Source organism: Cyprinus carpio, chromosome B1, assembly GCF_018340385.1.
Source record: "Cyprinus carpio isolate SPL01 chromosome B1, ASM1834038v1, whole genome shotgun sequence".
NCBI classification, from domain to species: domain Eukaryota; kingdom Metazoa; phylum Chordata; class Actinopteri; order Cypriniformes; family Cyprinidae; genus Cyprinus; species Cyprinus carpio.
Window position 1 is genome coordinate 14,278,474 of NC_056597.1, and position 14,923 is coordinate 14,293,396.

Consider the following 14,923-nt stretch of genomic DNA (forward strand, 5'->3'; position numbering starts at 1 on the left):
TGTGTGAGCAAATCATTTCTGAGAAAAACATAGCTTAGTTTGAAACATTTAGTAAAGGACATTATGATATACTGCTTATTTTTAAAGCAGGAATTGTGACATGCAACAGAAAATGTGGGGGCAAAACTTAAAATGCATGAAGCATTTTTGAAAAAACTACAGTAAGAACAAGATTTTTGATTTTTGATTGACAGACCATGTACTCCACGAGTCCATTCTCTGATGCCGTGCTATTCTCTGATGTTGAGCCACAGCCAATCGTTGACGAGGAGGAGGGGCTTCTATGGGTGGTGGGGCCAGTGCTGGCGGTCATTTTCATTATCAGCATTGTCATCCTCATCCTCCTCTTTAAAAGGTGAGAGAGAAAGAGAATTGAACAGAAAATAATTGAGAATTTGAATGTAAATTAAATGACATCAAAGGGATGAAGAGATTAAGTGGCACATTCATGAAAAACCAGGGAATTGAAACATTCAAAATGGAAAAATCATAGATCTATGGAGAAAATATTTTTTTCTAATTTTCTAACTTGTTGTGTCTTCTAGATATTGCTTATGTGGAGTTTTTTTGTGAGTGAATCATTCATTAGAGTCAGTCCTTTTGAATGAATCTCTTGATGATTCACAGATAAGCCTAAATTATTCATACGTTTGAATGAAATTTGAAAAGAATGAGAGGGAAATAAGCAAAGGAATAAAAATGATAGATGCTTTATATTTCACTTCTGCAGAAGCTGATTTTATTTATCCCCAATTCTTTTTTTCTTCCCTCGCTTTATCTGTGCACAAACCAGCAAACCAGACAGGTCTGTGTATTATGTTTCTCTCTAAATCTAATTACGACCGAAATGCAATATAAACTATTTCCTACTAAGTGAGTGTTGCTTTAATGCTCCTGCATGTGTGATGTTACAGGAAGCGGGCAGAGCTGGAGGGCAGGAAGTGTAGCTTTCCCAGCAGCAGTAAAGCCATGAGTTCCCAGCATCCATCTGACCCAGTGGAGCTGCGTAGAATCAACTTCCCAACGGCTGGTAATATATACTGATGAAAAGACATGTCACAAACACACTCACGTACAGGTATAGAGTGCTCAAGAATCCACTTTCAGTGCCCCCTTTGATGCACACACACCGTCGGTATCAACACAGTGTTGTCTCTTTTCTAGGTTTGCGTGCATCTATCATTGGTTATCGACGGTTATCAAGTTAGTTGTGGTTTTTGAAGTCTATATTGATTGTTTAACCCCATTCATATTTATGCAGTAACCGGCTGGGCTTTTTCATCCTCTTAACTCATTTGGCTTATAACAGGGGTGTATGTGAAAACCTGCTGCAGCATGTGAAGCTCACACACACCAGCAAACACTCATACTTACACACTTTCAATCATGTTAACTTTCCATTGTCTTCCCTGTTTTATATTTAGCTAATAATATTTTTGAATCTCCTAACCTCTAAACCCTCACACAAACTTTCTGCATTTTTAGATTTTCATTAAGACATTGTTTCGAGTTTATTAAGATGTTTCCTTAACCTGCTTGTGGGGAGATTTAGTCCCCAAGATAATCTAAATGGGGACACACCAGAGATGTTTTTAAATAAAACATAATATGTTAGAGATTATAGTAATTCAGTGTTGAATCAATGTTGATCTTGAATTTGTTGAATAGGCAATTATTGCAAACGTGAAAAGAACTCTTCTCAGTCATATTCTAAATGCAGCAATATTGATTTCTGCTTTAAGTTTAATTTGATCTGATTCAGCTGTTTCATTGTTTATTTCATCTTGCTCGATACTTCTGACTGTCTCCTGTGCACATTCAGTATAGTTCAGATTTTATTTATAGAAATTTTAGAGTGGGATATGAATATCTGTCTGGGTGGAGACCAGTCCCCTCCCACAATCAAAAAAAACTACACACTAAAACAGAAAACCTCAATATATATAAAAACATACATTCCAAAAACTTACAATAACCTAAATACCAAAAAACTAAATACTTAAATAAAGTTATTTTTAAATAATATGATACTTTTTATTTTATAGTTTATAGATTTTATAGATACCTAGTGTATCATATAGTGTAAACATGACAATCTTAGCTTTTAATTATTGATCAGTTATTTTTTATATGGATATTAAATGTATAAAACATCAAATATATAGTATCCACCTAAAAGTACAACCATTCTTAAGTGGCCATTCCATTTAGATTGGTCTAAACCATCAGTGTTACTACATTTAGAAAATGATTAAAGGAGAGTCAAATTTTGTATTTGCCTGTTGCGGGTTTTGCTATCGATTTAACCTACTGTAAAAGTCTGTAACCTACTGTAAAAGTCTACTGTATAATTTTTAAGGCCTCTAAATTATCAATGAGTTTAAAATAATCAAAACTGAAAAACTTCTCCATTATATGTCTACAACTATAACCCCCAAAAACATAGAGGTTTGATCATAAAATAAAATTTTTGTTGTCAAACCGATTAATCACAATTAATTGCATCAAAAATAAAAGTTTGTTTACTTAATATATATGTGTGTGTGTACTGTGTATATTTTTAAGTATATAAATATAAGAAAATTTTACATGTGTGTGTATGTATATATAATTATAAAATAAATATAAAAAAAAAAAAAAAATATACATATATATATATATATATATATATATATCATATTTATATATGATTAATATTATACATAAATATAATATATATTACATATATTTCTTAAATAAATACATGTATTTGTGTGTATTTATATGATATACATATGCACAGTACACACACACATATATTATGTAAACATAAACTTTTATTTTGAATACAATTAATCGTGATTAATCATTTTGCCAACACTTATTTAAATATCACCTTAATAAGACATTATTGTGAAATGTAGAGTGACAACTGGTATTTACTGTATATGCAATTTAAATAGGTTGTCTGCTATATTGTCATAAAGATCTCACTGATTTATATTACATGCAGAATTTCATATAATTTTTTGGCCATGCAAATATCAGCAATTGCACCAAATATGCTCAGTTTGGGCCTCTGAATAAAACTGAGGTGTTTTTCCCTCCTCAGTATGAGCTCCAAATTATCTTTATTTCATACTCTATAAGACATAAAAGCCTTAATTAATTGTCTAAAGGTTTAATAAACTGTTCCATTCAACAACAATAACAAAAAAAATCAGGCTATATATAAATATATCAGGCTTTACAGGGTGATATTCTTTTAGCATTTTTTTCCTCAAAACACATAAACTCATGAACCCTAGTGCTAAAACATAGATGAGATTACTAACATTCTCTCACACTGCTCAGAGCACTCAGTCCAGCAGCGTGCCGTGTTCTCAGGGTCTGAACTGATGTGATTGTGTGCTGTGATTGACAGGCATGACCAGCCACCCTCCAGTGTCCGTCTCAGAACTGCCAGCTCACATAGAGAGGATGAAAGCCAATGACAACCTGAGGTTCTCTCAAGAGTATGAGGTCAGATCTCACAAACACACTTACATTCACACCCCACTGGTGTACATTAAAAACATATTTGCCAGTGAATGATGTATATTCACACCACATTTTCAGCATACTATAATATGCTTTGAAATCTTTTTTATGTTCTTTTGTTGTGTGAGCACTAATTTCAATGCATAGGGCATGTGATGTTTATAACATGTGAAGTGCAGTATGGGTTTTGTCCAGTGTGATGTGTAATTCATGGCGTGCTTCTCTCTTGTAGTCTATTGATCCAGGGCAGCAGTTCTCATGGGAACATTCTAACCTTGAGATTAACAAGCCAAAGAACAGATATGCCAACGTCATCGCCTACGACCACACCAGAGTAGCACTTTCCAACAATGATGGTGAGATTGCGTGTGCTCAGTATACCAATACTGCTTTTTTTATGTCTGTATTCATGAGAAATAACACATTTTTAATCTTAAAGGGGTATTATCATGGGAAATCAACTAAAAGAACGTTATTACCCGTTCACATTTATTGCATCTTGCACCATTGCTGCTTGTTATCTCTAAATGTACACATAACTGTACCAGTGTTATTATTGTAAACTACATTTTTTTAATTTTTTTGGTACATAAAATAAAGCTGAAATAAAATACAAATTTTGATCAACTTAAAAAATTTGCCAACATAATTGTCTTAAAACAAACTGAAACAAGTTAGTAGTAAAATTCCTAAAACTAAAACATAAATATTAAAAAGAAATATGAAAAAAAAGAAAAGCAAAAATTGCTATAATAGTATAGATATAATATTAAAATAACACTGACAGGTGTTGTTGAAGGTATATTAGATCACTTCTGATACATTTGCAGAAGTTAAGAGCTTTGTCCAGCAATATCCCTTATATTGTTTATTTTTGTTCAGTTTCTTCACTTTTTGTATTTTATTATTTTTTTGGCATTTTTGCCCTTATTTTGATAGGACAGTATAGATAGAGAGGAAGCAAATTGTTGGACAGAGAGGGATGGCATCAAGATGGGACTCGAACTCAGGTTGCCCGAAGTGCAGCTGTGCTAAATTTCGGCTCTGATGCTGCTTCATCATTTTGAAATATCAGATCTGACACACTACTAATGGAACCGAATTCAATCTTTTATTTACACCCATTAAAATTTATGAAGAGCGTTTGTTTTTTTCTTCTCTTGTCAGTTTGAAAGTGATGAAGTGTTTGTCATTCCCTCTTGTTATGCAGGTGTTCCTGGCGGTGACTACATCAATGCCAACTTCATAGACGGTTACCGCCGACAGGGCTCATACATCGCCACCCAGGGCCCCATGCCAGACACGTTTAGTGACTTCTGGAGAATGGTGTGGGAACAACACACAGCAAATATCATCATGATCACCAAACTTGAGGAGAAATCCAGGGTAAGAGCACTAAATCATACAAAAACAGACCACACTCAAACAATTCCAAACAAAAAAACACCATACATAAAAAAATCCAGTAAGCATCCTTGCTTTCTACTATAGGCAGCATATACTGTGGCAACGACATGATTGGTCCCACTTATGTACAATTCATGCACGCTCGGGCCTTTATGCAGCCCACCAAAAATTTTTTTTAAATCAGATTTTCAAAAGCTATGGGCCTTTATGCAGCCCACCAAAAATGTTAGATGAACTAAAATTTGTTACATTAAAATTTCAAACAGTGTTTGCATCGGGATGCTTAAAATGCTGTTTAAGTAGACAACCGACTGGATTTTGAAACTGAACTACTGAGACACTACAACACTTAATCAAACTCATAAAAACACACATACATACATACTAACCATACTAACTTTTTGATCAAACACAGCATTGATATTTTCCATACTTCTCAGTGAGTCTGTTGTGTGGTGTTACGGAGCAGAGTAAGTCTTATGCTGTTTGTCTATTATTCTCCAGATGCCTTCGTATTTCTTCTCAAAGGCAAGACGTCTCACTTGGCTAATTAGACCACTGTCACTTTTCACTTGAATGGTTGATATTCCGTGTCTCACCTCTTTCCTCCTTGTTAACTCTGCCTCATCCCTTTTTCACACCCACTCTCTCTTTTTCTGATCTGTCTCTTCTTGCTTCCTCTTTCCCTCACTGACTTCTGAGACACATTTCGCCAAAGTGTAACTGAATTTTTGGCTGGTTATCACACTCTCACTGCATACTTAAACTCAAACTCAAAGTCTCAGTCTAATCCCAATCCCCATTTGCCCTTAATTAGTAAAAAGTAAAAATAAACATTAAAAAGCATTCTGCTGATTTCTAGGGAGTGAACTGTTCAGTGCACTGGAAGGATTTTGACAATGAGGCAACCCACTCCCTTGGTAGTGTAATTACTGGTGAACTAGGGAGTGGAATGACACATAACCATGTGAGTACTGTTGTTGATGGAAAGCAGCAAGGCTAAAGAGCAGCTGACTGTCAGCGTTGATCTCAGCTGGTCCTTCAGCTCTCCTCTAAAGTCTCCTTTGACATTGAGACATATGCAGCGGTGAGAGGTTTACTAAGTGTCTGCTGAACTGTGTGCAGAATAAATGCGATCAGTACTGGCCCAGCAGAGGCACAGAGACGTACGGATTAATGCAAGTCAATTTACTGGACACGGTGGAGCTCGCGACCTACTGCGTCAGGACTTTTGCTCTTTTTAAGGTAATGAAGCTGCAGTGATCAGCACATTTTTACACTCCCAAAGGTAACCTAATGGCAGGGTCGACCCATAGGTTTTTTAGAACCTTGACAGTTTCAGGAAATAGGCCTCGCTGGTGTGAACACTGTCATAACATAAAACACAACATTTTTAAAATTTGTTGAGAAAGTGAATGAGGAAAATGTGGTACTATAACTTTTTTTCCCATAAATTAGTCACCTTTTTTTTTTTTTTTTTTTTTTTTTTTTTGTATTCAGTAAAATAGTCCTGCTGTGTGACATTATTAAAAGTACATTCTATTAACTATAAGTAACATTGGAATTACATGTTCACTAACTTATTAAAATTTTTGTATACTTAAGACTAGAAGGTTAAGGATAAGTTTATGGTTAGTAGAATAAGTTGACTTGCAAAGTTACATATATAAATGTATAAATTATTTAAATACAACAGCATAGAAACAACATATATTGAAAATAAACAAATATAATAACTATATACACATACCTCTTAAAGAGCAGAAAGTTTTGCAGATGAAATGTTCACTCTGACATCATCTCCTTGGCAATGTCTGATTTTCTTGAGAAAATCATGCAAAAGAGTTAAAAAAATGCATTTGTTATTCTGATATTTGATTTATTTATTTATTTTTTGTCACTGTTATTGTGCTTTGTGCACTAAATATCTAGTACACATGGAATACACATTTGATGGGAAATATGTTGAATAAAATAACATTGCTGCTTGGATGAGAAGCATTCTTTGACAACTTCTATTCTATTCTAGAGTAGTCTATTTTAGTATATGGTACTGTACTGTGCTGAATTGTGTTGTTTCTATGTGCAGAGTGGGAGTGGGGAGAAAAGGGAGGTGCGTCAGTTCCAGTTTACAGCATGGCCAGATCAGGGGGTACCTGAACACCCCACTCCCTTCCTGGCCTTCCTCAGACGGGTCAAAGCCTGCAATCCCCCAGACGCTGGACCTATTGTGGTCCACTGCAGGTAACTAGTACAGAATTGAGCAAACACATTTATTCCAGTCAGACATGACAGGGAAAGATTCCGAGAAACTTGTTTGGGAAGTTTCTTTCTGTACCAATGAAATGTGCTCTTACTCTGTAGAGAGTATCGAATCATTGGCCTAAATTGTGTTGATTATATAAAATTGGTGTTATATCACACAGAATTGAGCTTTTTGTGGAGTCTGAGTGTTTTTGTGTGTGTTTTATTTTGCTTAGACACAACAAAGCAACATTACTACAGTATATACATGCAAGGTTTTTCCCAATTAACTGACACAGGGAAAATAAATTACATAAAACTACATATGAGAAAATAAAAACATGAAACGGCTTAAAACTACTACCCAAACTTTTTCCTGTGGTTCTCATCTACTGCTTAACTCACAAACACTTGCTTGCAACATAACTATAAATTTGAAGAATGTTCTCTTTTTCAAATTTTAGTTGATTTTTTACAGGGTCAGTATAGGTCATTTGTGGGGTTTTTTTTTTACTAGATAAGTCAAATAATGTTTTTACTATTTCATCTTTTTCATGAACATTTTAACCACTTATAAACAAAACCAAACAAAAACCCAGCATTTACAACAGTAGAGGTAAAATGCATGCAGAAAAGAAGAAAGAGAGGAGAAAAATAATAATAATCAAATAACGATTGTACAATATAATTTATCATATATAATCAAATATATAATTTTAATATATATATTTGTCTATATCTGTCTAATGGTTTTATTCGATGAAACTGTTCAGTGAGAGAAATTCTGAAATTTTTTATACAATCATTATGCTGGAATATAGGCTAATTTAAGTGCTTGTGACAAGCATTCTCTCTCTCTCTCAGTGCTGGTGTGGGCCGAACGGGCTGCTTCATTGTGATTGATGCCATGTTGGAGCGTGTGAAGCAGGAGAAGACGATAGATATTTATGGTCACGTGACTCTGATGCGATCTCAGCGAAACTACATGGTGCAGACAGAGGAGCAGTACGTCTTTATTTATGATGCACTGCTGGAGGCTGTTTCCTGCGGCAACACAGAGGTTCCGGCACGGAATCTTTATGCCTACATCCAGAGACTGTCACAGACAGAACCTCCGGAGCACATCAGCGGAATGGAGCAGGAATTTAAAGTCAGTACTTCCGAATGTAACAAATCAGTAACAAATTAACTGAAGCTGTAACAGTTAAAACAATAAAAACTGAAGGAAAAAAATTGAATAAAATTATACATTTTAAAAGGAATAGACCTCAACTGTTACAGCTTTTTCATTAGCTCCATTTGTCTTATAAATAATATATATAAAATACTGTATTGTCTCCTGTTGATGGCAGTTGTATGTTGCTTTTGCCTGTTCATAAAATGTAAATGTTCTTTATTTCTTTTTTCTGTATCTCCTTTTCAGCGCTTAGCTAATGCCAAAGCGCATAACTCCCGATTCGTCAGTGCCAGCCTTCCGTGCAATAAGTTCAAAAACCGATTGGTCAATATCATGCCATATGAGACCACACGTGTGTGTCTGCAGCCAATCAGAGGAGTGGAGGGCTCAGACTATGTCAATGGCAGTTTTATAGATGGCTACAGGTACATTGTGATCTCTCTTTTTTATATATGTATTAGTAAAAATACAACAACACATCCACAAAACAAGTCCACATCAACATTTCTAAAAAGGCTGGTGAAAATCTCAGTTCTTGAAGTTTTCATTTCCTTCTCGTCACTCTAGGCAACAGAGGGCGTATATTGGGACTCAGGGGCCGCTGGCGGAGACAGTTGAAGATTACTGGCGAATGCTTTGGGAACATAATTCTACTATAGTAGTTATGCTTACTAAACTCAGAGAAATGGGAAGGGTTAGTTGACATACACACATACACGTCAGTGGTGTTTATTGTGATTGGTTGCTAATCAGTGTTATTTTAGTATTTATATACTATTTTATAAATATTTTTAATTAGCTTTTATGTTTTTATTTTCAGTTTAAATTTTAGTTTAATTTGTAATCTGCCTTTGTTTTTTTGTTTTTGTTCTTTTTAAATATGACTATTTGGGTTTTTATTTCGATTTACTTTTAACTGAGATCCATTTAGCATGTTTAGTGCTTCAACTTAGTCGTTTAAGTTTCACTTTTTCGTCTGATATTTATATTTAATTTCAGCTGCATTTTACTTTTGAATAACAATAGTAACACTGATAAATGAGTGAACTTTTTCTAACGCAGGAAAAATGTCATCAGTACTGGCCATCTGACAGGTCAGCACGCTATCAGTACTTTGTGGTGGACCCCATGGCGGAGTACAACATGCCTCAGTATATACTCCGAGAGTTTAAAGTCACAGATGCAAGGGTAAGTCAAGCACTCATTAAAACCTTTAAGCTTTCCATGCTCATGAAATCCTGGAATTAGGGATGGGCGATACCACTCATTTTGTTTTCGTTATGATACCGATAATTTTCAAGGCCAGTATCGTCGATATTGATACCGATACCGATACGATACTTCTAAACTGAACTTTTAAATTATGAAATTTATTAAATTATTAAATAGTAAAATGGGTAATGATACCCACTTAACTTTATACTTGAAACACATTTTAACATTCAGTATGGCTTAATTATAACTTATTAGGTTATATTTTTGTTTACACATGGTTCAAATATGTGTACTGTAGTGGTAAACATGGAAATCTACAAATAGTTGGTGAAACCAATAGTAAGTGAAACTATGGTCACTTTAGTAAAACCATGGTTCATTTTCACAAGGGACTGCCAGTGACAGGCTGTTGCATGCATAAAATACAACCTTTTTATTCTGACAATGTATGATTTATGTTAACATTACAGAATAGAACATGATCAATATAAACTTTAAACATTCAATTTAAATAAATGTAATTGCACCAAACTCTGATAAGTATTGTTCTGGGCTGCCGTTTCCAAAAGCATCAGCTTTGTTATAATACTATTGGGAAATGCAGCCCTGCTTGAATGCACTGTCAGAAGTGAGTAAACGCTCTCTGTGATCAATCGGTTCTGCCTTACAACATCTGCATTTAGATGAGCAGGAAAATAGTTCTATTCTACACAGTTATTCACTAACATAGGTTATTCGTCCATTTCAAAGCATATTGTACACAATATATTTTTTTTTTGTTAAACAAGATCACTGGTAAATAAAACACCATAGTATCGATACTTTCGATACTTGCATCAGTATCTATATATCGATACTTCAAGATTGATACGCCATTTTTTTTTATTCTGGAAACTTATATTATAATGTGAACAGTGTTGGGGAAAGTTACTTTTTAAAGTAATGCATTACATTTTGCATATTGCGTTACTCCCTAAAAAAGTAACTAATTACGTTACTCCGTTACTTTTTATGGAAAGTAATGTGTTACATTACTTTTGCGTTACTTTCACATTATTTTTTAAATATGAGATTGTTGATTGTTTTTAATATAAGAAGTTCTATTTATAGCAAATGTAAAAGCCCTTTCACACCAAAAAGTGTAATGAATAAACCTCAGGCTGAAGGAAAAGTAAATTCACGTCTGTACAGTAGAACACAGGAGAAGAAGGTTCAACACTCTTCAGCAATAAAAAAAAACAATGAAGCACAATTGTTTAGTTTAGCTAAAAGTAATTTTTGCTTATTAGTATGGTTGAACTGGATCATCAAAGGTCAGCAGCAAAGACATTAGTTAATAAAATGGGATTAGATAAATTTGTGTTATTTAACATATTTAATTATTGCAGGTTTGTGTCATATTCTGAGTTTGCATTTCACTGTTTTGGTGAATGCTAAATCTGTTTTTTTGCGAGTGGGATGGATTAATTAACCTTCACATTTAGTCTAGAAGCACAGTAACATCATGTTCACACAGAGCACACAATGCCTCTGTACTTCTGATTTCTCCCAATGTGGGGACAGGAGACTTGTCAGTCAATAAATGGGAAAACAAGTAACCGGCGTTACTTTTTTGAAAATGCAAAAATTAATGCTTTACTTTACTAGTTACTTGAAAAAAGTAATCTGATTACGTAACTCAGGTTACTTGTAATGCGTAACCCCCAACACTGATTTTGAGTATACATTTTCCTACTGTAATATAATATCCACATATTCCACAAATCCATTAAAATATTTTTTGTTTTATTTTAAAGTAATGTTTGTGTATAACTTGCATTAGTTCTGTTAAATGCTTTGAGTCATTTCTTTTGAATGATTAAGTCAAAACGATTGGTTTTTATTACTCATTAGCACAGGGATTTTTACAGCATAAAAAAGCTAGGTTTTCTCGATTACACTTTATAAAACTTTCATTCAGAACATTAAATAATGTTACCACATTATATAATGCCTGAAACTCATTAGCTGGCAAATTAGAAATTATTTATTAGTTAGAACGATCATGAAAATTTAATCCAATTCCATGGTTTATATAACTTCTCCACAGACCTCTGGTTGAAATGCTGCCACTCTCTGTCTCTCATGACATGTCTCTTGCTCCTAGGACGGTCAATCCAGAACAGTCCGGCAGTTTCAGTTCACAGACTGGCCAGAGCAGGGCGTGCCCAAATCTGGAGAAGGCTTCATTGATTTTATCGGTCAAGTGCACAAAACAAAAGAGCAGTTTGGTCAGGATGGACCGATCACGGTACATTGCAGGTGAGGAGAATAATTGCTAAGGAATTTAGCATGGATTTTATCCTTTTTTTCCCCTTTTATGTGTTTAGTGACACAAAATAAAGTCAGGGATTATTTTGCAATAATGACTGTACGTTCTCTTTTATTGCAAGGTTACCTTCCAAAAAAAATCATTGGACAAAAAAATAAAAATATAGATTTGAGTCAAAATGACTCAGTTCAGGTCATCATTGGACAAAAATGTCATAATTCAAATTACCAATCAGAGTCAAGTCTTACAAAGAGCTGTGAAATAAAATGAATGCGTTCACATTATTGTATTTAATGCATTACTCAATGGCACATTTTCTGTGCAGTGCTGGTGTTGGGAGGACAGGTGTATTTATCACTCTAAGTATAGTACTGGAGAGGATGCGTTACGAAGGAGTGGTTGACATCTTCCAGACTGTCAAAATGTTGCGCACTCAAAGACCAGCTATGGTGCAGACAGAGGTAAGCTTGTTCACTGGAACCCACACGATGCAGTATTCTTGTCTTTCTATCTTCCATAATTCCTTTAGACTTGTACAAGTTAATAATTTTTCAAATGAACGCACATAATTTTGTTGAATGTTAAAATGCTTTTTCTTTTCGTAACTAAACATGCAAAGCCATTTGTAGGTCGATTCTCCATAAAAGTATAAAAAGTGTCTATAATGATTTCAGCATTGCTGTATTTCAGTCAACTCTGGCTCGAACAATGGCATGCCATCTTTATCTCGACAATATCACAATATATCTATTACAAATAATTATTCTTTCACTCAACTACTTTATTTTTTATTACATTATATCTCATAATTATTATTTTATTTATTACAGTTGACCTTCTCATTATTTCTCCCACTTTGCTGCTCATAACTGCATCTGATCCCTACAATTCTGACGTTATATCTCATAATTACAGCTTTGTTTTTCATGTAATTTTATAGCAGACAATTGCAACTATTTCTCAGAATTGTGACATTATTTCTTATAATTGTGTGCTATTACTTGTTATTGCTACTTTATATCTCACAACTGCAACTTCCTCACAACTGTGGCTTTATATTCATAACTGACTTTACTTCTTCCAGCTATGACAATTCTCTTTATTTTTATTACTTTATAGTTCATAATTGCATCTATTTCAACCATCTGTGACCAACTCAAAATTGCCTTTTCATATCTCAAAATTGCACTTTTTTTTTACCAAACAGTTTTCAATAGTGTACTAATCAGCAGTCTGAGATTCGTTTTAAATGATGTGTTTGTGTGTGTGTGTGTGTGTGTGTGTGCGCCCTCTGCAGGAGCAGTACCAGTTCTGCTATCGAGCAGCGCTGGAATACCTGGGCAGTTTTGATCACTATGCAACATAAAACCTTCCCCTGGACCAAGGGCCACATCATTACACACCAAGGCCTGAGTCTGATCAGTCTGACAGCCTCTTTCTGCTGCCCACAGCTCAAGAGTCTGTTTGATTTCTCCCGACAGCACACAATTTAATAGCCAGACATGGAGGGCAGCTGGGATACAGAATTGTCACAACAAATTGTAGCTCCAATCATATAGCTGAAAGTTGTCAAGTCATAAAACTCTGGCAACCAGCCAGCAGATCCAATGAAATCGCAGGAACCCAACAATGTGCTGTCTGGACCGATTCAACAGACCAAAAACAAGAGAGGAAACAACAATCAAGCAGTTTGATGGTATTTTTTACTTCTCATAATTTGTTTCAACACCAGAACCCCCCCAAAAATACAGTTTATTGAGGGATGCATTGAGGGTTTAGAGTTTCCTCTGTTTTTGTCACCAGTCATTTAGTGGCTCCACCAACTCACTAAAGTGATGCATACAAAAGGAAATTCAACGACACCCGAAGTATTGGTGCTTATGCCAATATCCTGTTCGTTTATCTGTAGCACACACACATAGATATATACACATAGATGCATATCTATCACAGATTTAAGACAAGGAAAAATAACAAGCTGAAAATGGAGATTTGTCTCAAAAACCGTGCAATATTGAACGTGAAGCGCACCTTCAAGTTTAAAACCACTCAAGTATTAGAGATATTCTCACTGTAATTATATTGTCTCATTAATCCTATATGATATAAAGTATAAAACAAAGTGTTATTATGCATATTAGCACATTATATATATAAAAATTGTCAATGTATTGAGTGATATTTATACTATGTGAGTGAGGTACTTGTCAGTGCACATAAGTTACGAAAAGTACTGTTTGCGGTAATATTTAAAAAGGATTTTTTATTTTTATTTCATTTTTTCCACTAAACTTACCAAAACAACTATTTACATGCAGGATTGGAAGATAAATGTTGAACTCTAAACATGAGGTGACACTTTAAAATAATAACATAATGGATCATCTGACACTGGTAGTGCCTTATCATAGTCACATGTTTAAAATGGTTCGCTATTAAAGTTAAATGTTCCGCGTTTATGGATATTAACCTGCTTTTATGTTTAAAAAAAATTATAATGCTTAATAAAACCTGAAGTAAATACAGTTACATCCTCCAGAGTGAATTTTAATATATAATATATTTCACACCAAGACCAATTTTAAGTACCAGGGTGGTTTATTCATTCAAGTGAAGTACTGCCAAGATGACTAGACAATTCTATTACTGAAAGCCAATATGTGTCCATTTTTGAGAGGACACACATTTATTGTATCTATATTGGGCCAAGAGAACTGCATATTCCATGACATGTATAATAGCGATTATATTATAAATGATTTGTATTTGAAATTATAATGGAGTATAGAACAGGAAATAGTTTTCTCACTTTCAGTCCATACCGCTGCAGGAAACGTGCACTTCTAACTGTTAATGTCTGCATTCTTGTTTATCAGCGTTGTTAACATCAACAAAAAGAGCATTTTTCATGCTAGCGAGGATGCATTCGAAAGGGGGATTTTAAAATCCAGAGCTAGTTGAACTAAATTACATTTTAAAAGACTTTTCACTGTAAGTCCTGATGTCCAGATTTTGATTCATAAAACATTGCATGATAAATTAGATCTGCA

The 14,923-nt window shown here is 34.4% G+C and overlaps 1 protein-coding gene across 15 annotated transcripts in view; it reads left to right on the plus strand.

The window, feature by feature from the left end:
* The window catches only part of LOC109063276 (receptor-type tyrosine-protein phosphatase S-like), a 64,067-nt gene extending 49,540 nt beyond the window's left edge, over nt 1–14,527 (plus strand). For 8 of the 15 annotated variants that reach the window (XM_042716651.1, XM_042716653.1, XM_042716655.1 and 5 more), the window contains 17 exons: nt 195–355; nt 794–805; nt 915–1,030; nt 1,165–1,203; nt 3,404–3,501; nt 3,752–3,875; nt 4,730–4,905; nt 5,431–5,454; nt 6,052–6,171; nt 7,016–7,170; nt 8,035–8,320; nt 8,594–8,772; nt 8,915–9,041; nt 9,410–9,535; nt 11,709–11,863; nt 12,199–12,334; nt 13,171–14,527. In XM_042716651.1, coding sequence (XP_042572585.1) covers nt 195–355; nt 794–805; nt 915–1,030; nt 1,165–1,203; nt 3,404–3,501; nt 3,752–3,875; nt 4,730–4,905; nt 5,431–5,454; nt 6,052–6,171; nt 7,016–7,170; nt 8,035–8,320; nt 8,594–8,772; nt 8,915–9,041; nt 9,410–9,535; nt 11,709–11,863; nt 12,199–12,334; nt 13,171–13,239 — 2,103 coding nt within the window. In that variant the 3' untranslated portion in view covers nt 13,240–14,527. The remainder of the gene's footprint in view (nt 1–194; nt 356–793; nt 806–914; nt 1,031–1,164; nt 1,204–3,403; nt 3,502–3,751; nt 3,876–4,729; nt 4,906–5,430; nt 5,455–6,051; nt 6,172–7,015; nt 7,171–8,034; nt 8,321–8,593; nt 8,773–8,914; nt 9,042–9,409; nt 9,536–11,708; nt 11,864–12,198; nt 12,335–13,170) is intronic. The other 7 variants (XM_042716657.1, XM_042716662.1, XM_042716664.1 and 4 more) reach the window with 3 other exon arrangements.
* The last annotated feature ends 396 nt before the right edge of the window (nt 14,528–14,923 follow it).